The sequence below is a fragment of the Monodelphis domestica genome, chromosome 3, assembly GCF_027887165.1.
Source record: "Monodelphis domestica isolate mMonDom1 chromosome 3, mMonDom1.pri, whole genome shotgun sequence".
Classification (NCBI taxonomy): domain Eukaryota; kingdom Metazoa; phylum Chordata; class Mammalia; order Didelphimorphia; family Didelphidae; genus Monodelphis; species Monodelphis domestica.
This window is the reverse complement of record NC_077229.1, coordinates 28,541,146-28,562,714: the sequence shown is the minus strand read 5'-3', so window position 1 is coordinate 28,562,714 and position 21,569 is coordinate 28,541,146. Positions and strand designations below refer to the sequence as shown.

The 21,569-nt window shown below is 55.9% G+C and overlaps 1 protein-coding gene across 2 annotated transcripts in view; it reads left to right on the top strand.

Moving 5' to 3' along the window:
• The window catches only part of ACACB (acetyl-CoA carboxylase beta), a 103,896-nt gene that overhangs the window by 2,056 nt on the left and 80,271 nt on the right, over positions 1 to 21,569 (top strand). For both annotated transcript variants that reach the window (XM_056821601.1, XM_056821600.1), the window contains exon 2: positions 16,780 to 17,402. In XM_056821601.1, coding sequence (XP_056677579.1) covers positions 16,789 to 17,402 — 614 coding nt within the window. In that variant the 5' untranslated portion in view covers positions 16,780 to 16,788. The remainder of the gene's footprint in view (positions 1 to 16,779; positions 17,403 to 21,569) is intronic.

Genomic DNA, 21,569 nt, shown 5'->3' with positions numbered 1-21,569 from the left:
GGGAAGGCCCCCGGAATGGGGCAGATCCGGCTGGCTCCTGGCCCAGGGCTGCCCCGGGCGGGGTGCCAGGCGCTCCCGGGGGGGCTCCTGGGGCTTCGCAAGGGCCGCCCATTGGCACCGCAAGGGTTAACTGCTGGCAGGGTATTTTTAACCGGCGGCCCTTGACTGTGCCTGTGACATTTAGAGGCGGACGGAGGAGGGAGGGAGGGAGGCCAGCGGCCGGCCAGCCTGACCCTGCCGGCAGGTGGGCAAGGACGGGAGCACCGCCGCGCCGCCGGTAAGTCCGCCGCCCCCGGCTCCCCCGGCTCCCCCGGCCCATGAGGAAGGCTGAGTCAGCCGCTGAGGAGTTGGTCTTGGCAAAAGCATTGCGTTTTGTTCCCCGGGAGATTTCCAGGGGAAAGTTGAGTCCCGGCGCTCGGGGCCTCGCAGAGGGCCCGCCCGGGCTCCCTCCTGCTGCTGCTCTGGGGGGGCCCCTCCCCGAGCCCCCCGGACTCCCCGAGGGAGGGAACCTCTGCCCTTTGAAAGTTCTGGTTCTGATCCAGGAAAGGGCAGCAGCTTCTCGGAATGGTTTACAAAACCGGCCCTTCCACGGAGAGCCGCCTCTGGGGGTCCGGCCGGCCTGGGTCGGCCTCCTTGCTGACCTTGGCCGACTCCAACCCGAGAATTCTCCCAGGCCCGGCCTCTCCCTAGAGGCCTCCCCTCGTGTCTCTGCGGAAGCGCCTTCCGGCCCCCAGACCTCGGGTCCGGGACACTGGAGGCTGGGCGGGGGGCCGGCCCGCTCCCTCCCCGGGGGACCCGGGCCTCAGTTTCCTCACGCGTCAAATGAGAGGGTCCCTCCCTTTCTCTGGGACGTCTGGGCTGCGGGTCCCACAGGCCCGCCTGCTTCTGGTGGTCTGCTTTGGGGAGCCTTTCTGGCTCCGGCTGCGAGCACCCCGGGACCCCGAGGGCTGAGGGGGAGGAAGCGAGGGCAGGGGCCGCCCCGAGCAACATTTTGAAAGGAGCTTTGGTGCGCCCACGGGCCTCGGCTCCCTTATCTCCTGCCTTCCAGGCGGCCACCTTCCTATTGCTTCAGTCCCGCTCCCCGCAGCCCACGCTCCACGGGAGGACCCACGTCCTGGCTTCCCCCCAGACCTCCTGCTCGCTTCTGCAACACCGGCCTCTTCTCCCCCCACGGCCAAAGCCAAGGAAAAGGCTGCACCAAGGCGTGAACGGATCAAGCGTTCGAGGTCGAGCGCCAGGCCCGGACACAGGAGGTCCTGGGTTCGAATCCGGCCTCAGACACTTCCCAGCTGGGTGACCCTGGCCCAGCCCTGACCGCTCTTCTGCCCTGGAGCCTTCAGTGCACAGGATTGATTCTGAATCTGCCCCTTCTAAGGCTCTTCCCCGCTTCCCGCATTGAGCCAATCAAGGAGAGCCCAGAGAGGAAAGCAGATGCCTGCGTGTGCCTGGGCCTCCCTCTCCCTCCCGAGCTCGTCCCGTGCCGCCTCTGAGCCCGGCCCTGGCGGGACACAGGCCCCCCTCGGGCCACTCCCATTCTCGGGGCCGCCGGGCTCAGCCTCCGCCTCCTTCCACAGCCTCGGGAGGGTCGTCCCCCGTTTTACAGACGGGGCAGCCATTCGCCCAGGCTCCCCCAGGGCGGGCTCGGAGCCCTTGTCGGGGGCCCTGCTGTGGCCGAGCCTGGGACCCCAGGAGGGGGGCCGCCGTGGCCTTGCACGCTCCCTAGCCCTGCGCGCTCTTCCGCCTTGGGCCAGGACACGGAAGGCGAGGCCTTGCAGCAAGCCAGGCCGCCACGGAGCTCGCGTTGCCCGGCCTCGCGTGATCGATGGGTCTGCCATGTGGGAAGGCCGCCGTCCGCCGAGGGGGGCCCGCTGGGAGGCCACGGCCAGGAATGCGGGTGACCAGATGGAAGCCCATCCCGGATCGGGCAGGGGCAGCGGTAGAAAATGGCACCCGAGGGAGTGGCCCGCCTGGCTTTAATGCTGGCGAGAACTGCCCAGGCCTCGCTTTCTGTGCTGCGGCACCTGTGCTCCTGCTCCAAGGCCGGAGTCCCCTGAGCCCACCGACGACGACTGGCCTCGAGGACTCCCCCACGACCCACTGGAGAAGCGGAGATTGTCCCACGCAGACAGGCCACGTGCGGCCTCCGAGGGCCCCTCGCTGGTCACGGAGCCTTGAGCCATGTCTAAGTGAGGGGAAAGGCAAAAAGGAAAGTGACTCTCCTCCCCGGAAGGCCTGTGCTGGCCTCCGCGCTGGCCTCCGCGCTGGCCTCCGCGCTGGCCTCCGCGCTGGCCTCCGTGCTGGCGCCCGAAAGAAAGAGGCAGGAGGGCTCTAGGAGGCGTCTCCTCAGGCCCCAGCCCGTCTCTGATCAGAAATATGCGAGGGGGTGTATTGTTGGCCTTGGCCAAAGGCTCCATGAGCTGCAGACGGGTGCCCAGAGGTGGGATCCTTGTTCATGGAGGCCGTCCCCACGCGGCTGAGCTCGCAGAGCCATCGAAGGAGTAAAGAACACCAAGCACAGACTCCAGGGCTGCCACCTAAGCAGAGAGCTTTCATATCTTACTTTAACCCATAAGTCCTAAAATAATAATAAGCAAAGACTATCATCGCCTGGCATTTTTGAACCCTCACCTTCTTAGAATCAAGCTGTGTATTGGCTCCAAGGCAGAAGAGCGGCAAGGACACAGGGCCTCCCATCTCTAGGCCATGGGGGGCAAGGGACTTGCCCAGGGTCACACAGCTAGGAAGTGACAGGCCAGATCTGGACACAGGGCCTCCCATCTCTAGGCCATGGGGGGCAAGTGACTTGCCCAGGGTCACACAGCTAGGAAGTGACAGGCCAGATCTGGACACAGGGCCTCCCATCTCTAGGCCATGGGGGTGAAGGGACTTGCCCAGGGTCACACAGCTGGGAAGTGTCTAAGGCCGGTTTTGAATTGCCCAGCAATTTTAAGACTTGCAAAGTGCTTTGATGTATATCATCCCTTTGGCTTCTCCCAACAACTTGGTGAGGTTGGGTGTTCATTTTGTCCTTGCTTTTTACAGATGAGGAAACTGAGGCTGGGTCCCATAGCTAGTTCTCCCCTGAGGAAAGACTCGGACCCGGGGAACACTCTAGTCACTACACTCCAGAGAATCTCAAGAAAAATGGTTTTGACTTGATTTTATCATGTAGGGGGAAAGCAGCATGCCAGTTACTGCTGTGTCACTTAATTAGCTGAATCCATAATTGCCCCAAGCCCATCTCGACTCGATTTGAAGCCCTTGGCTCTTTTTTAAAATTACTTTTATTTTTTAATCTGCATGCTGCTTTTCCATTTTTACATTCCCATTTGAGGCAGCAATCCCTATTTTTGGACACATGTCCAAAAAGGTCTGTTTCTCCTTAACTTTTTTTTTCAAACCCTCATCTTCTGTCTTAGAAGAGTTGAACCCAGGACTTCCAGTCTCGAGGCCTGGCTCAATCCACTGAGCTACCCAGCTGCCCCCCACTAAATTTGTTTTTGAGCCCGATGCTTTTGGTGGGATAGTACAAAGAGCATTGTGCTGAGAGTTGGGAAATCTGGAGTCTAATTGTAGCTCTTGACCTTAATAGGCCACATGCCTTTGGCCAAGTCATTTCCTTTATCTGGGCCAAAAGTTTTTCCTCTGTCTAATGGAAGAATTGGATCACATGGTTTCTGAAGGTCACTTCCAGTCTTCAATCTAAGATGGCATTTTGTACAGAAAAGGGAGGAACAAAGGAAGGAAGGAAGGGAGGAACAAAGGAAGGAAGGAAGGGAGGAAGGAAGGAAGGAAGGAAGGAAGGAAGGAAGGAAGGAAGGAAGGAAGGAAGGAAGGAAGGAAGGAAGGAAGGAAGGGAGGAACAAAGGAAGGAAGAAAGGAAGGGAGGAACAAAGGAAGGAAGGAAGGAAGGGAGGGAGGGAGGGAGGGAGGAAAAAGGGAAGAGAAAAGGAAAAAAGTTGTTTACTAAGATTTTTTTCTAGGAAATAAATAACTTGCTACAAAAATGATAAAGTAAATAAATGAAGAAAGTGACCTAAAAGAATAACCCAGTCTCAGAAAGTGCCATTTAACCAGCCGTAAATGATTCCGGGCAGAGAAGGAAGCCTCTGGTCCAGATCAGTTTGGAAGTGAAGTCTCATCAACCATTTCAAGAGGAATGAATCCAAAAATTAATCATTGAGAAATTCCTTCTGTGAAATAAAGATGATCCTCATACCCAAACCAGAGAGGAGTAAAGCAGGAAAACACGACTCAAGCCCTAATTTGTCTAATTTATATTGATGAAAAAGTAAGTAAAAATCCTAGCAAAAGGATAATCAGTTTAATTTACAAATGATTTTTTTCCAGTCAAGATCTAATTCTTCCCTCCTGGAGTATAATCATCGTTTGCCAGCTTAAGTGAGACCCAGTGCTTAGAGCAGAAACATCTTTACATGAAAAAACTAAGTAGGGGGCAGGCCCATAGAGGGGAAGTCCTGGGTTCAAATGTGGCCTCAGACACGTCACGGCTGTGTGACCCTGGGCAAGTCACTTCACCCCCATTGCTGAGTCCTTACCAAGGCTTTTCAAGCCTTGGAACCAGTACACAGGATTGATTCAAAGATGGAAGGGAAGGGTTTCAAAGAAATACTGAGTCACAGTTTGAACCCTAGAACCTTGGGCCTCCCAATCTCTGAAGAACCTCGATTCTGGGGGAAATATTTTGCTTTGCTTGTTCCTCTGCTGTGTTGCGTTTCTCGGTAGTGGACTTGAGCAGGATTTCACAGGAGTGCGCTTGGGCAGGCCTAAGGGCCGCGGCTCTGCCTCTCCAGGAATTGCCTCTGGGAACATTGTCCTTCGGTGGGCGCCACCTGGCTTCCCCAGAACCTCGCTTCCTTGTGGCTCCTGGGAGCCTCTGGCAGCGCAGCCTTTCCAGGAACAGCCCTGCACAGAGAGGCCTTTGTTTGGGCCCCCAGGAAGGGACTTGGACCACAGAAGGAGCTTGGCCCGAGCCCCAGGAAGAGCTGACCCAAGGTTAACCCTCCCCGGGCCTGCTCAGGAGCCCAAGAATCCCTCAGCAGCTGGCCCAGGCTGCGGTCACTAACATGGGAATCAGTGGGGCTGGCCTCAGTGACCGATGACAGGAACAGGAGCAATGGAGCAATGGGGCCCTGGGTCCCTGCCCAAGTCCACGTGGGGTTCATTCGGGTAGGAAGCATTCTGTGTCTGCACCAAGGGGGGGCAACGGGCACCATTCAAGCCCAGCTCTAATGAAATAAACGGTGACGAGAGGGCCGAGGAGCCGGCCAAGAGAGCCGAGGCTCTGGGTTCTAGCCCCGGCGGCCCCCCTTCCCAGGCCTTCTCAGACTTGGGGTGCCCCGGGGCCGAGCTGGGAGACCTGGGCAAGATCTCCCTCCTTAGAGTGGTCAGGGCCGGGCATCGGGCCCAGAGCGGGAACGAGGGTGCAGGAAGCAGAGCTTCCCAGCATAATGGCACCCCGAAGGCCTCCCAAGCCTTAGTAAGACAAACCAGCAGGGAAAGAACAGACTCCAGGCAGCCTAGCAAAGCCCAGAGAGGCCTGGCCTGAAAGGGGAAGACTCGAACTCGGAGGTCCTGCCCCTGCCCAGTACTGGCAGCAGGATTACGAGTGAGTTGCTGGGATTTCCAGGAAAAGGCCTTTCCCTCTCTTTCCCTTTAAACAAGGACAAGTTGGGGGCAGCTTGGTAGATCAGTGAATGAAGGTCCTGGGTTCAAATGTGGCCTCAGACACTTCCTAGCTGTGTGACCCTGGACAAGTCACTTAACCCCCATTGCCTCGCCCTTACCGTTCCTCTGCTTTAGAACCAATGCACCGTGTTGATTCTAAGACACAAGGTGAGGGTTTTAATAAAAAAAAATGAAAAATAACCAACCCCCCCCCCCAAACAAGGACAAGTTGTGAAAGAATTGACCCTATCACAGCTCTCACACCGGTGTGATCTTATGAAATCACACGTCCAGCCCCCCCAAAATGCTGAGCATATCTGTGCAAAATAACACTGTTGGAGGAGGACGGGGGGGGGGGTGGTTCTGGGTGACTTGGTGGTAGAGAGTCAGGCCTAGAGACAAATCAACCTCGCTTAAGTCCCTTGACTCTTTTCTTCCGTTTCCTCATCTGTAAAAATGAGCTGGAGGGGGCAGCTGGGTGGCTCAGTGGATGGAGAGACAGGCCTACAGACAGGAGGTCCTGGGTTCCAATCTGGCCTCAGACACTTCCCAGCTGTGTGACCCTGGGAAAGTCACTTCACCCCCCTTGCCCAGCCCTTACTGCTCTTCTGCCGTGGAACTGATACTCAGTGTTGATTCTAAGATGGAAGGTGAGGGCTTAAAAAAAAACCCAAATGGTGGGGGCAGCTGAGTAGAGGAGTACCTGGGTTCCAATTTGGGTTTAAATCTCAGACACTTCCTGGCTGTGTGACCCTGGGCAAGTCACTTACCGCTCTTCTGCCTTAGAACAGCTACTACAAGGATTTCTTTGAAAACCGTTCCCCTGGGGACTGTAATCTTAAAAAGTAAATGCTAACTATTTCACTAGAGTCGGTTTCCTCTGTGATGTCTGAGAGAGTGCCGGCGGGGCCCAGTACCCCAGGAGTCAACGATGATTTATGCCCTTTCTGACACTGGCGCTGTGACCCTGGGCGAGTCACGTGCCCCCCTCAGCTGTACAGTGAGGTTGGCAGGCTCCAATGAGGTAATATTTGTAAAAGAGGGCTTAGGACAGCACCCGGCACCCGAGGCCTCTTCCTCTTCTCTTGGCGCACTAGTTGAACATTTCTTTCATCCATTCATCTTGTGGAAGGAGGCCTGGACTGGGGGTTAAATCCCTGCCCCGTCTCTCGTGAGCTCCGCACATCTCTGGCTCTTTGGCCATCTCCTCATCTGCCCAAAAGGAAAGTCTTCTGAGGCTCCTTCAAGGCCTCAGTGGCCATGAGTGCGAGCCTGGGGCCGGCAGGATGCCTTGGTAAACCATCAGGACTTAGGTTAAAGGCCTAAATCAGAACTCTGCGTCTCTGAATCGGCGCCCCGTCTCCCTGCCCCCCCCCCTGTTGCAGATTCACTCCAGCTCGGGCTGCCCATCCATGACTCGCTCTTAGCTCGCCCTTGCCGGAGGCTTTTCATCTTCGGTGTGCTAAGTAGGCTGAAGGTCCAGAGATGTGGCAAGCCCTGGTGAGGGAAGCAGGTGTTCTCTGGCTGGGCCTCGGAGCCCTCGAGCCCGGAACCTGGCCTCGGGGGGGAGGCCGAGATGGAGACGGGCCCTCCCGGCGTGCGTGGTGGAGAGCTTGGCCGCATTGCCCAATCCCTGACGGATCGAGTGTGCCCCAACGCACATCCCTCCCACGTGGGCCCGTGCCAACGCAAGGCTGCCGGTAGAAAGAGGGTCATTGTGGACAGGTTGCCAGCTGCCTGGAGTCAGTGCCAGTCAGGATGGCGAGAGGCGTGTGAGGGCTCCCGTCTGGGTAAGTCTCAGAGACCTTCTCGGTCTCCTTCCTTGGACTCTCTACTGGCATTTCCTTCCTCCTCCCTGGCTAATGTGTCAGTGGATGTTTATTTCCCCGACACTTGTGCCAGCAGTGTTATTACACGGGACAAGGTAGTTCTTGCTGGATGAGCATCATTCGTCGCCTGAGATGGCAGTCGATTTTGTCTCCTTCTGTGGCATGATTTCTAATCGGGTATCGATTTCTCCCCTTTTTACGTATAGATGCATTTGATAATCGGCACGTCATTGGATTCTGTAGGTGCGACAACTCATAGTTGGGTTTGATTTATGGCTCCGTTATTGGATGGGATAATATGCTGTCACTGGATCGTCATCATCACGTCTTTCCTTACACGGGGATCTGTTTCCTTCCATGAGAGGGACGGGCAGATTCATGGAAAGGTGGCCGGCTCTCGCCCACTCCCTGCCCTTCTCTGAGCTCTGTAAGTCTAGAAGGACCTACGCTGGTGTTCCAGGAGGAGAGAGGGAGGCAGTTTGTAACACGGATCGGACGGACGGGGCTGGGATTTGGAAGACCTGGATTTGCCCACCATTAATAAGCTACGTGAACTTGGCCAAGTTCCCTGCTTATCTCTAAAATGGGGACAATCCTATAGGCAGTACTTGCTTTTTTTTTACCCTTACCTTCTTTCTTAGTAATTGCTCTGCAGACAGAAGAGCAGCCAGGGCTAGGTCATCGGGGTTTGGTGACTCGTCCAGGGTCACACAGCAGGGAAGTGTCTGATTCGAATCTAAGACCTTTCAACTCCAGCTGTACTTACCTTTGAGGTTGTGATGAGAAAAATACTCCTCCAATTTGAGTTATGGCTGACTTTAACAAGACTAAGAGGGACCTTGGTTTCCCCCTACCTCTCTGTCATTCTTTGGAGGTATCTGGTGGTATCAGAAATTGAACCTAAGGGGCAGCTGGGTGGCTCATGGATAGAGTCTAGAGATGGGAGATCCCAGGTTCCAATCCAGACTCAGTAGAGAGACCACCAGGCCTGGAGTTAGGAGTATCTGAGTTCAAGTTTGGCTTTAAACCTCAGACTCTTCCTAGCTGTGTGACCCTGGGCAAGTCACTTAACCCCTCACTGCCTAGCTCTTACCATTGCCTTGGAACTGATATTTATAAATATATAAGGCAGAAAATAAGGGAATTTTTTTGTCTGTTTGAAAAAAAAGAAATTGAACCTAAAACCCCCCCTCCCCTCCCCTGGCTCTGTCTTCTTTCTCTGGTGGTTGACTCATCCTCTCCGTGTCTAAAGAAATCCTAGCCCTAGGACCCTGCGGCTGGGGCCAAAATCTATTTCATAATGAATAAAAATAGTTCCCACCGGTCCAGGGTGTTCAGGGCAATGACAGATAAAGGTATGGGTGAAAAGCAATTTTATTAAGTGTTGTGATGGCGTCGGGCGACTTAGAGTGTTAACGTCAATTGATGCGGTCACCTTTTGGGCCCCCCAGGTGAGAGAGAGAAAGCCCCTCGCTTTGGCAGGCAGCCCCGTCAGAGTGGGGACTCGCATGGGGGAGATTCTTAAGGGAGCCCTGGGGATCCCCCAGGGACCCCTATTTTACAGAGACTCAGAAGTAAGGTGACTGGGCTTTAGTCACACAGCAACGGGGATGAGAACTCAGCATGCTCATTCCTGGGGTTGCCCCCTTCCCCTGGTACAGTCCTGGGCAGAGCTGCAGAAGAGCTGATTGCTTCTCTTTGTTCTTGCCCTCCTCACCCCCTGACCTGATAGAAGGGCTCTTTCTGACCCTTGACATTGGGGCAGACACTTAGACTCATTCCCTACCAAACATGCCTTTTCTCTTTCCCTTCCCTTCCCTTCTTCCCTTCCCTTCCCTTCCCTTCCCTTCCCTTCCCTTCCCTTCCCTTCCCTTCCCTTCCCTTCCCTTCCCTTCCCTTCCCTTCCCTTCCCTTCCCTTCCCTTCCCTTCCCTTCCCTTCCCTTCCCTTCCCCTTCCCCTTCCCCTTCCCCTTCCCCTTCCCCTTCCCCTTCCCCTTCCCCTTCCCCTTCCCTTTCCCCTTCCCCTTCCCCCTCTCCCTCTCCCTCTCCCTCTCCTCTCTCTCTCTCCCTCCTCCTCTCCTCTCCCTCTCCCTGTCCCTCTCCTCTCCTCTCCTCTCCTCTCCTCTCCTCTCCTCTCCTCTCCTCACCTTACATCTTAGAATCAATACTGTGTATCATTTCAAAGGCAGAAGAGTGGTAAGGACTGGGCAATGGGGGTGAAGTGACTTGTCCAGGGTCACCCAGCTAGGAAGTGTCTGGGGCCAGGTTTGAACCCCCCAGCTTGGCTCTCTGCCCACTAAGTCCCCCAGGTGCGTCCAGGTGCATCATTCTTGATTTGGTCAGTTTGTAAGGTTAGGGGAAAAGGTGGGGAATGTCCTTGGTGCATTGGAACCTGGAGGGAGCTTCTCAGGGATGGGTGGTGCAGTGAGTGTTTCTGAAATGCGTCCTAGGAGTAAGAGGCCAGCCATCCAGGGGGCCTCAGAGACAGACAGAGACGGCCACCCCTGGGAATGGGCCAGGAAGGGGGAGGAAGCTGGGGAATCACCGGGAGCCGGAGGAGAGGGCCAGGCAGGGAGATGCCATGGACATGGGGGAGGTGCTTTGGGTCTTGGCGACTCAGCCCAAAGCGCAGACTCTTCCCATGAGAGCAGGGTAGACCGAGTCTTGCCCCTCTTGCCTCCGTGAGTCTTTTCATGGTTGGTCGTCCTTCTTTGTGCTTCTAATTCGTAAGATGTCAAGCGTGGAAGGCTGTTGACTTGGCCATGGGGATGGGCTCCTTCAGCCCAGATTCTCTCCTCTGTGTCCCACGATGAGACCCATGATGCACCTGGTTCAGAGAAGACCCTCCATGGATGCCGAGAGGGCACCTATGCGGCATACAGCCCTGGGGCATCGGTCCACAAGCATTTATTAAGCACCTACTGTCTACAGCCCCCATGTTAAGTGCCAGAGATGAAAAGAAAGGCAAAAGACAGTCCCTGCTCTTGAGGAGGCCCCGAGAGATGAAGGACGCGCCCAGAATCCCTGGTAAATGGGCCAAAGGTGGGCCTCGAGCCTCCGTCTTCCCAGCCCCCTTAGCTTTATCCCAGGGCCTTTACCCAGTCTGTGGCTGCTTGGGCAACGGGCCATGTCGGCCCGTGGCCGGGCGTCGACGGATGGCCCAAGTCCTAGCTTGTACCAGTGACCTCGGGGGCTCCCCGAAAGGTTTTCCTTAACTAGAGAAAGTGTTGGCTTGGCCTCCGCCTGGGGCCCTTCCATTAGCCAGGGGAGGAGAGGAAAGGGCACTGAGTGAAAAGGCTCCTGGAGCCTGCGCTCGCACCAGCTGGCTCCCCTCAGGCTCGGGCATCTCTGTGCAGTGGGATCATCCTGCTGTGCCCTACCTCACCGGGTGGGTGTGACCAGAGTGCTTGGCCAGAGTCGCTGCTGCTGTGACTCTGCTTTCTCTTCACCTCTGGGGGTGCTTTTCCGGTTGGTTCTCTGCGAGGGCAAACGGATTTTGTTTTAATTTCTAAATTTAAAAACCCCAACAAAATAAAAAATTCAATAATAGAAATTAAAACAATTTAAATTCTTTTATATAGGATTTCAATTCTGTTGTTATTTTTGAAATTTTATTTATTTATTTATTACCTTCCTTCTTAGAATCAGTATTGGGTATGGGTTCTAAGGCAGAAGGGTGGTGAGGGCTAGGCAATGGGGGTCAAGTGACTTGCCCAGGGTCACACAGCTGGGAAGTGTCTGAGGCCAGATTGGAACCCAGGACCTCCCATCTCTGGGCCTGGCTCTCCATCCACTGAGCCACCCAGCTGCCCCATAAACTGATTTTAATAGTAGTCACTGGACAACGGGATGACAAGAAAGAGTCTGTGCCCAAATGGAGCCTCTGAGTGTGCTTGGACCATCCTCGCCCCTTCTCGCTCCTGGCCGTCCCCTTTCCCCCAGTCTCTGCTGGGATGCTGTGGCTCGGGGTGCCCCGTTTGGCCCGGCTTGCCCTCCCACCCTTCCCCTCTCCCTGACATGTGCACGCCCTCCGGTGCCAGGCTTTTAGGAGGCTCTCGACGCCCTCCTCCTCCCCGTCTGCTCCCCCTCAGCTTCTCTGGGCCGCGCCGAAGGTCCCACGCGACAACCGAACGTATCCTGAGCAGCCGGAGAGGGGCCTGGGCCGGGGCTCCACTCTTGGCTCCGCCGCGGCCTGGCCACGGGACCCTCATCTTCTCTCGCCTAGTTCTGGGGTCTCCACCCAAGAAGGCCATGAACAGGAGTCCAGCCTGGCGCGCTCTGGCAGGGGCAGGCCAGACCCACCGCGGCCGGGCCCCTGTGACAGCTGCCCGGCTCGGCACACCCAGAGGACCGGGCGACGCCGTCTTGGGCGCCATGTTTTAGGCAAGGCCGGGGAGGACCTCGAGATCACGGCCCATGAGCGCCGCGGAGGAACCCGAGGACGCTTCGCCTGGGAGAGGGAGAGGCTCCTGGAAGACCCGGGAAGTGGGCCTGTGCTGGAGAGTGCTCTTCTGGGCGGCAGAGGGCAGGGGGAGGAGGAGGCTGGCGAGGGGAAAGGCTAGGCTCCGTCTGGAGGCCTCTAGTCAGGTAAAGGCTGACGCATTCATGGAGTGGGAGGGACGCCTGTGAAACTGTGGCTGAGAATTGGAATCAGCCCCGTTTGGCCTGGGGGAGAAAACTAGGACTATTGGAGGGGGAAGGAGGAAGGGAAAGGGAGGCCGATTTTGGCTCCATCTAAAGAATTTCCTGACAACAAAAGCTATTTTACATGGAGTTGTAGGCCTCAGTAAGTAGTGAGTTCCCCATCCCTGGAGGTATTTAATGGAAACTAGAGGCCCAGCTCTCCAGGATGCTGCAAGGATTTTGTTATTCTTCAGCCGTGGGTTGGTCGAGATGATCTCGGAGTCCTCTGAGCTCGGGGTTTTCCACCGAGTGGGATGAGAGAGCAGGGTAGAAAGCCATGCGTGGGGCTTCATGGGGAAGGGAGGGTTTCCAGTCTTTGCCTTTAAGTGTGTGCTCTAGGGGCGGAGCTCGGCTGCTTTGTTATTTTTCAACATGGCCCTAGAGCGTCGTTCTCTCTCTTTCCCAAATGGAGAAACTAAGGCATGCCTGGCAGCATCAAGTGAGGCCCAGAATGCCACAGTCACTGGTATACCGTGCTAGCTTGGTTGGTTGTTTTTTAACTCTTACTTTCTGTCTTAGAATCAGTGGATTCTAAGGGCCATAGAGGTTAAGTGACTTGCCCAGGGTCACACCGTTAGGAAGTAGCTGAGGCCAAATTTGAACCCAGGACCTCCCATCTCCAAGCCTGGCTCTCAATTCACCATGACACCTACATGCCCCCTAATTTAGCTTTTTAAGACATGGGCATAGGGGCCGTAGCATGGTCCAGTGGACGTGAAGTCTGCACGCCTGAGGGCCAAATGCCACCTCTGACACTATAGTAGCAGTTTGATCCTGAGAAGGCCATTTCACATCTACATGTCTCAGTTTCCCAATGTGTAATATGATGGCCTTAGACTAGAGAGTCACCAAAGACCATAGTGCAAAGAACATTAGGCCTGCTGTCCCGAACACTCATTTCTCTGAGTTCAAATATAACCTCAGACACGTACTATCTATGTGACCCTGGACAAGTCACTTAACCCGGTTTGCCTCCGTTTCTTCATCTGTAAACTGAGCCAGAGATGGAAATGGCAAACCATTCCAGATCTCTGCCAAGAAAGCCCCCAATGGGGTCACAAAGAGTGAGACATGCCTGAAAATAAACGACAAAATTCCTTTTAACTCTAAAGCTATCAGTCTGTGTGACACCATTTTTGAGCTGGAAGGGCCCTACGTCAAGCGCCTTTATAGATGAGGGAGCCTCGGAATCCGGCATTCTCCAGAGAACAAACTATCCTCAGACCTGCCGTGTGCGCCACAGAGAATTGCACATTAACAGACTGAGTTGGCGGTTACCTTCCAAGCCATCTAGTCCACCCAGGGAGAGGAGAGAGAGCTCAGCATTCGAAATCAGGACTTGGCCTGGGACTTCTTGTGTGATTCGGGCCAGCCCCTACGAGTGCTGTCAGCCTCCGCTTTCTCCTTTGGGAAATGCAGGCCTGGAGCAGATGGACTCTTGTGGCCTTGCCCGTGGGTCCCTAGGGCCTCCACATCCCCAGCGAGTCATCATCCAGCCTTCGCTTGCAGGCCTCTGGAGGGATAACCATTCCTTCCCGAGGCAGCCCATTCCATTTGGGACCGCTCTAATCATTGGGGCGTTCTTCCTTGGGTCAGTCCTCGTGGCTTCTCTGTGACTCCCTCGGAGTGGGTGGTATTTTCCCTCCTCGGAGCAAGCTGGCCAACTGGATTGGACCCTCCTTTCCTCCTGACACTTAAATACTTATCCTTCTCCAGGTTAAAACTCTACACATCCTTCAACTGCTCCTCTGTCATGGCCTTGAACCCTCCGCCGTCTTGGTTGTCTTTCTCTCCTACACAGAGTCGAGTTCATCAGGGTCCTTCCTAAAAACATGGTGCCATGGCCTTGAACCCTCCGCCATCTTGGTTGTCTTTCTCTCCTACACAGAGTCGAGTTCATCAGGGTCCTTCCTAAAAACATGGTGCCATGGCCTTGAACCCTCCGCCGTCTTGGTTGCCTTTCTCTCCTACACAGAGTCGAGTTCATCAGGGTCCTTCCTAAAAACATGGTGCCATGGCCTTGAACCCTCCGCCATCTTGGTTGTCTTTCTCTCCTACACAGAGTCGAGTTCATCAGGGTCCTTCCTAAAAACATGGTGCCATGGCCTTGAACCCTCCGCCATCTTGGTTGTCTTTCTCTCCCACACAGAGTCGAGTTCATCAGGGTCTTTCCTAAAAACATGGTGCCATGGCCTTGAACCCTCCGCCGTCTTGGTTGCCTTTCTCTCCTACACAGAGTCGAGCAGGTGGAGACTCAGGTGAGATTACAGGGAATTCTGGGAAATAACAAGGACTTCTGGGGATTGAAGTCTAGGGTTCAAAATCTCTATTTTTATATTCCCTCTGAGGCCCAAGGAAGACTAGTCTCTCTGATGGGTCTTGTAAACATACCAGCTAGGAAATTACAATAATTTGAGGATAAGAGGAAAAAAGAACAAAACCAAAGATTTCTAGGCGCATTAAAAAAAAGCCAGTTAGGGGGAAGTCCCCTTTGGCATGAGAGTATACATACAAAACAAATGCATTTAAACCCACACAGTTCAAATCACCACATCCCAAAGTTCACTCTGGATCTTCTGTTCATCAGGGTCCTTCCTAAAAACATGGTGCCTTGGCCTTGAACCCTCCGCCATCTTGGTTGTCTTTCTCTCCTACACAGAGTCGAGTTCATCAGGGTCCTTCCTAAAAACATGGTGCCTTGGCCTTGAACCCTCCGCCATCTTGGTTGTCTTTCTCTTCTACACAGAGTTGAGTTCATCAGGGTCTTTCCTAAAAACATGGTGCCTTGGCCTTGAACCCTCCGCCGTCTTGGTTGTCTTTCTCTCCTACACAGAGTCGAGTTCATCAGGGTCCTTCCTAAAAACATGGTGCCTTGGCCTTGAACCCTCCGCCATCTTGGTTGTCTTTCTCTCCTACACAGAGTCGAGTTCATCAGGGTCTTTCCTAAAAACATGGTGCCATGGCCTTGAACCCTCCGCCATCTTGGTTGTCTTTCTCTTCTACACAGAGTTGAGTTCATCAGGGTCTTTCCTAAAAACATGGTGCCTTGGCCTTGAACCCTCCGCCGTCTTGGTTGCCTTTCTCTCCTACACAGAATCGAGTTCATCAGGGTCCTTCCTAAAAACATGGTGCCATGGCCTTGAACCCTCCGCCATCTTGGTTGTCTTTCTCTTCTACACAGAGTTGAGTTCATCAGGGTCTTTCCTAAAAACATGGTGCCTTGGCCTTGAACCCTCCGCCGTCTTGGTTGTCTTTCTCTCCTACACAGAATCGAGTTCATCAGGGTCCTTCCTAAAAACATGGTGCCATGGCCTTGAACCCTCCGCCATCTTGGTTGTCTTTCTCTCCTACACAGAGTTGAGTTCATCAGGGCCTTTCCTAAAAACATGGTGCCCAGAACCAAACGGTACTCCAAATGGGGCAGAGGACAAGGGTACTTTAATTGCTCAATGCACCTTGAAACTCCTGGATGTGATGGACTCTTTCTGAGCTGATGATCCACCCAGACTTAGATCTTTTCAAACAAATGGCCATGCAGCCATTCTTCCTGAACCGTGGGTGGTGAAGTGGAATCCCTGACCACAGGTGCCAGGCCCTTATTACATTTCATCTATTCCAGTCAGTGTTTTTAGTGCTCGCTTTGCGCCATCCAGTTTGTCTTCTCACAGGCTAGTCCCTCTTGGTGGTATCCACCCGTCTTCTAACTGTGCTTCCTTCCAGTCCTTGTTAAACTGCTACGTAGCTAGGGGTGGCCAGCTGTCTCAGTGCATAGAGACCCATGCCTGGAGTTCAGAAGTCCTGAGTTCAAATCTGGCCTCAGACACTTCCTAGCTGGGTGACCCTGCACAGGTCACTTAACCCCCATTGCCTAGTCCTTCCTGCTCTTCTGCCTTAGAACTGATACACAGTATGATTCTAAGACAGGAGGCAGGAATTTTGTTTTAAAAAACAAAACAAAACCATTCTGTAGCCTGTCTAAAGTGCAGGCGCCTCAATTAGTTTTCAGCTTGGAATTCCTGTTGGGCAGAAGCTGGCTCCTCAGAGACGAGGTGGTCGTGGCGTTGGCGACTCCCCTTACTACATAGAGCACGTTTGTGGCCTTGGCTCAGGAACTGGATTCAAATCCTGCCTGACTACCCTTGGTAACCTTTAGTTTTGTGGCTTTTGTTCTGTGGTGTCTGATTCTCTGTGACTCTATTTGGGGTTTTCTTGGCAGAGATACTGGAGTGGTTCGCCATTTCTCTCTCCAGCTCATTGGACAGATGAGGAAACTGAGGCTGACAGGATGAAGGGACTTGCCCAGGGTCACCCGGCTCGTGTCTGAGGTTGGGTTTGAGCTCAGGGAGGGGAGTCTCCCTGACTAGCCTGGTGTTGGGGGCATGATGGTGCTGCCCAGCTGCTGGGTCCCCTTAAGGGTGAGCTTCCAGGAATTTCCCGATTGGCCCATAGGCGATATGGAGCTAAGCCGGGGTTCGAATCCCGGTCTTCTGGGCTCTTTCCACTCCATGCTACTTTGCAGTTTCTTTAAGAAAACCTTCTTTTCCGCCCTACTAAATCATTGTCTTCCTGCTCATTACAGACTCCCTGAATGGTCCTGCCGGTTTTGCTGTTGTCGTACCTGATTGTTTTATGGTTAGTTTGGAACACCATGGCGGAGGCCAAGTCTTTGGGCAAGAGTAAGTCGGAAACTAAGATCCAGCGCCCAGAGCCCTCGCCAGCCTGCGTCGGCAGAGCGGATGCCCCCCACCCGGAGGCGGGGCTGCCGGCGGCCCCGGCCGGGCTCAGACTCGACACCCCGGCAGGCCTCGAGGGCCCCGGCGAGGGCATGAAGCGCCTGACGACGCGGCCGCCGCCACACGCCAAGCCGTGCCCGCCGGCCTCCCTGGAAGGCCAGGCCAACGGTCCGGAAGGGCCGGCCACGTCCGAGGCTCCCCCGTCCCCGCCAGGCACCCAGGGGAAGCGGCTGCGCGGCCCTTCCAGGGATGACCAGAGGCAGGCGCAGATCCGGAAGCAGCTCATGACCAACTTCATCCTGGGCTCCTTCGACGACAACTCCTCGGACGACGACGACGACGACGATGACGACGGCCCCGACGCCTCCCCCTCCCGGAAGAGCAGCCGCTCGAGCTTTGGCTCCTTGTCCTTCGACTCAGCCTCCCTGCGCTCCGCCACCGAGTCCGAGCTGTCCGGCCCCGTCATGAGGTAAAACTGGCGGCCGGCCAGCGACCAGCGGACGGTCAGCCCGAGGGACTCCGCCCGGGGCGCCCTGCCCTCTTAGCACCCCTCCTGAGGCTCAGGGTCCCCCGCCCGGCCTGGCTCTCCGTCCTCTCGGAGGCGCCCCAAGATGGGCGGCTCGGCCTCCCTGGGCCGGAGGACTCCCTCCCGGCTCCGCGCCGTCCCCCGCCTCGCTTCCTCGGCCCGGTGCCCCCTCTCCTGAGGCCCGCTGGCTTGGGCCTCGGCTCCGGCCCTGGTGGCAGGGGGAAGCGGCAGGTTAGGCCCTGGGGTGCGTCTCGGACCCAGGGTGCCGGGGGCTCTGTGCCCTCCGCACCTTTGCACAAAGCAGCAGCATCCGAACGGGGCAAGGCAGCCTGGGCCTCGGGGAGGCCTGAGTCCAAGTCTCATCCCAAGCCTTTGCTGGGGACCCCATAGGGCACATCGCCTCGGTCCTCCTCTGCTTGCTCATCTGTAAAATGGAACCAGCGAGACACCCCCTCAGGTGGTTCTCCGACTCAGAGAGGCAGGGCAGGAAAGCTTTGACCATTTGGTCCTGTCTAACTCTCTGGGACCCCGTGGCGGTGCTCTTGGCATTTCCTTCTCCCGCTTATTATACAGATGGGGAAACTGAGGCATACTGGGGGAAGTGACTCAGCCAGGGTCATCCAGTGGGCCAGTGTCTGAGGCCAGTTTTGAGCTCGTGCCTCCAGGCCCAGCTCTTGGTCCCTGGATTGCTTTACTTGCTTTAGGGCTAATAAAGGAGCTTCTCTTGGCCCTGCCAGCTGTCAGCACACCCATTTCATGGATGTGAAAGCTGAGGCCTGCAGAGGGCAGCCCCAGAGCAGTGATGCCCGGGCCACTCTCGAGGTGAATGAGAGCATGTTGTTGTCGGACTCCTTGGCTCTCGTCCCACTTGCCCTGTGGTCAGTTGGCCAGCATCCCAGGCCCAGCAAACAGCCTGGTAACTGACCGGCAGAGCCTCAAGGCCAGGCTGTTTACACCAAAGGGGACCGGCAGGGGGTGGGAACAGGCAGAGTGCCAGCCTGGGTGTGGCAGGGTCTGGGTTCCAATCCAGCCCCCTCCCTCTGTGCCTGGGGAGGGGCACAAAGAGTGAGTAAGGAGCAGCCTGAGGTCTCTTCTGGGTAGAGGAAGGCAGAGTCTGCTTCTAGAGGGATCTAGGGGCCAGAGTTGGGGTCTTCCCTCCCTCTTCCTTCTCCTTTTGTAAACCCTCCCTTGTGTCTTAGTATCTGTTCTAAGATAGAAGAGTGGCAAAGGCTGGGCACACAAGGTGAAATGACTTGTCCAGGGTCTTACAGCTAGGAAGTATTTGGGGTCAGAGTGGATCCACATCTGCCCCTTACCTGTCCCTGAGCTCCCTCATTTTCCAGGGAAAGAGAAGAAGATCTGGGTGACCCTGGGCAAGCCCCCCCTTGGAAACAACGCACAGTATTGATTCTATAATGGAAGGGAGGGAGAGGGGTTTTTAAGAGAGAGAGAGGGAGAGGGAGAGGAAGAGAAAGAAGAGAGAGAAAGAAAAAGAGAGAAAGAGAAAGAAAGAGAAAAGAGGGAGAGAGAGAAAGAAAGAGAAAAGAAAGAGAGAAAGAAAGGAAGTGAGAGAAAGAAAGAAAGAAAAAGAAAGAAAGAAAGAGAAACAAAGAAAAAGGAAAAGGAAAGAAAGGAAGAAAGAGAAAGAAAAAGAAAAAAGAGAAAAAAGAAAGAGAGGGAGAGAGAAAGAAATAAGGAAAAAAGAAAGAGAAAGGAAAGAAAGAAAGGAAGGAAGAGAAAGAGAGAGAAAGAAGGAGAAAGGAAGAGAGAGAAAGAAAGAAAAAGAAAGAGAGAAAGAAAGGGAGAAAGAAAGAAAAAGAGAAAGAAATAAAGAGAAAGGAAAGAGAAAGGAAAGAAAGGAAGGAAGAGAGAGAAAGGAGAAAGGAAGAGAGAGAAAGAAAGAAAAAGGAAGGAAGAGAAAGAGAGAAAGGAGAAAGGAAGAGAGAGAGAAAGAAAGAAAATGGAAGGAAGAAAGAGAAAGGAAGAGAGAAAGAAAGAAAAAGAGAGAGAAAGAGAAAAGAGGGAGAGAGAAAGAAATAAAGAGAAAAGAAAGAGAAAGGAAAGAAAGGAAGGAAGAGAGAAAGAAAAAGAAAGGAAGGAAAAGAAGGAAAAAGAGAGGAAGGGAGGTAGATAGGTAAAAAGACAGATGGACAGACAGACAGACAGACAGACAGACAGACAGACATAGGCCTGGAGAAGCAAAGGATGAGCCTGAGGTCCAGCAGAGGGGAGTGGGCAAAGCCAGTTTGAACCCAGGCCCTATGATTGGAGCCAGTGTGCTTTCCATGCTCCTTGCTGATTCCAGGGATTGCTGAAGGCAGGAAGCCTGGGTTGGAGTCCCTTCCCTGCTGGCTGTGGGCTGTGATGGTCTCTCTGGGCCTCCTGATGGACGTGGGGGCCCAAAGGGCAGCCTTTGGGCTGTGGAAGACCTTTGAGGCCCAGCCTCTTCGTTTACAGCTAGGGAAAGCAAGGCCCGGGGGCTGGGTGAGCAGCCCCCAGTCTCCATGGGGTTGAAACCACCTTGGTAGGACTCAAACGCAGGTCTTTGCCCTCCGGACCTCCCCGTCTCCCGCACTGAGCTCTTGTTCGATGGAGGCGGAAGCCAAGGCCCAGGAAGTGGGATGAGTTGCCCGGGCAGGCGGCGAGGGCTGGGAGTGCTGAGCCAGGCTCCTTGGCTGCTCCCGGCTCCTTTGGGCCACCCCGAGGGCTTTCCACATGGGGCTGGAGCCATGGAGAGCCTCTCATGGTCCACTCCATTTGCAGGGCTCGGGTTGGGCAAGCACGAGTGACGGCCGTTGTGCAGAGGAGGCGGCTGAGGTCCCCCTGCTTGGCATTGGGAGACCCCAAGGGGCCCGCCTTCAGATGCAGCCATCTTTGCCCTGTGCCAGGCGTTGCCCCGTCCCCCTCTCCGTGCCCTCGGGGCTGCCTCCCCTGCCCTGAGCGGGGGCCGCTGGCTGGGGCCGCTGCCTGGGCAGATCCAGGCAGGGGGTCGCCGTGCCCCGACGGAGCAGCCCCCTCTCCCCCAGGCCCTCTCCCGGCCTCCATCTCTGCCGGGGCCCCCAAGCCAACCCCGACCCCCAGACTGGAGCCCCCGCGGAGCGGAGCCTCCTGCCCTGCTCCTTTAAGGGGCAGCCGGGACCAGGCGCCGGGGGAGGCGGGGGAGGCCTCCTTGATAAGGGAGGAGGCCCGGCTCGGGCTCTCCCTCGGCCTTCTGGTCCCTCCCGATCTCGAGGTAAGGACACGGGGACCCGTCCTGGGAGGCTGCGGGGTGGGACCGAGGACCCCCTCCGCACGCTCCGGCCCTGCTCCGCCGGCCGCTCTCTTCCGGCCATCCCCCAGGAGCGCCGCTGCGGCTCCCCCTCGGGCTCCCCGGCTGCAGGGCCAAGGCCCCGCCGGCTCGGTGCGGGGGACTCTCCGGCACCCCGTGTGCGGGAAGGGAGCGCCTGTGCCCGCGGCGCTGCCACACCCGGAACTAGCCGGGGATAGGCCTGGTCTGGGCTGTCGCCCACCCCTGGGCCGCCACTCAGTGGTGTCTGGCCCTCCGGGGCCCTCTGGGCTCTGCTGGCTCCTCCTCCTGCTCCCTGGACAGAGGAGGGAAGGGAGGCCCGCGGGCGAGTGGCCCATCCAGGCTCACCCAGCCAAGACTGCGCAGGGCTCGTCGCTTCCTTCTCTGGCTCATTTTGACAGACCAGGAAACGGAGGCCGATGCGGGCAGGGTCTCGCCAGGGTCTTCGGATTCGGCTCTTCCTGACTCCCGGCGCCGGGCTTCATGCCCTGCCCCGAGAGCGCGTTAGCCCAGGCTACAGATGAGGAAACAGAGGCTAGAAGGCCGGGGCTTCGCCGGGCCCTGGCCCTCCTTAGCCTCCGTCAGCGGGTCCCCAAGGTGCAGCAGACACCCCTCCCCAAAGCCCTGTCCGAGGGTCCGAGAGGCCAGAAGTCCTCAGAGTAACCCTGAGACGCTTCCGTTTCTGTTAAGGATAAAACCTGCCTAAGACACGGCCGCTGGCGGGGTCAGCGGAGAGAGCCGGGCCGCCTGGCTGGGTGGCCCTGGACAGGTCACTTCACCCCATGGCCTGGCCCTCAGCGCCTTGGAGGGACTCTGAGAAGGAA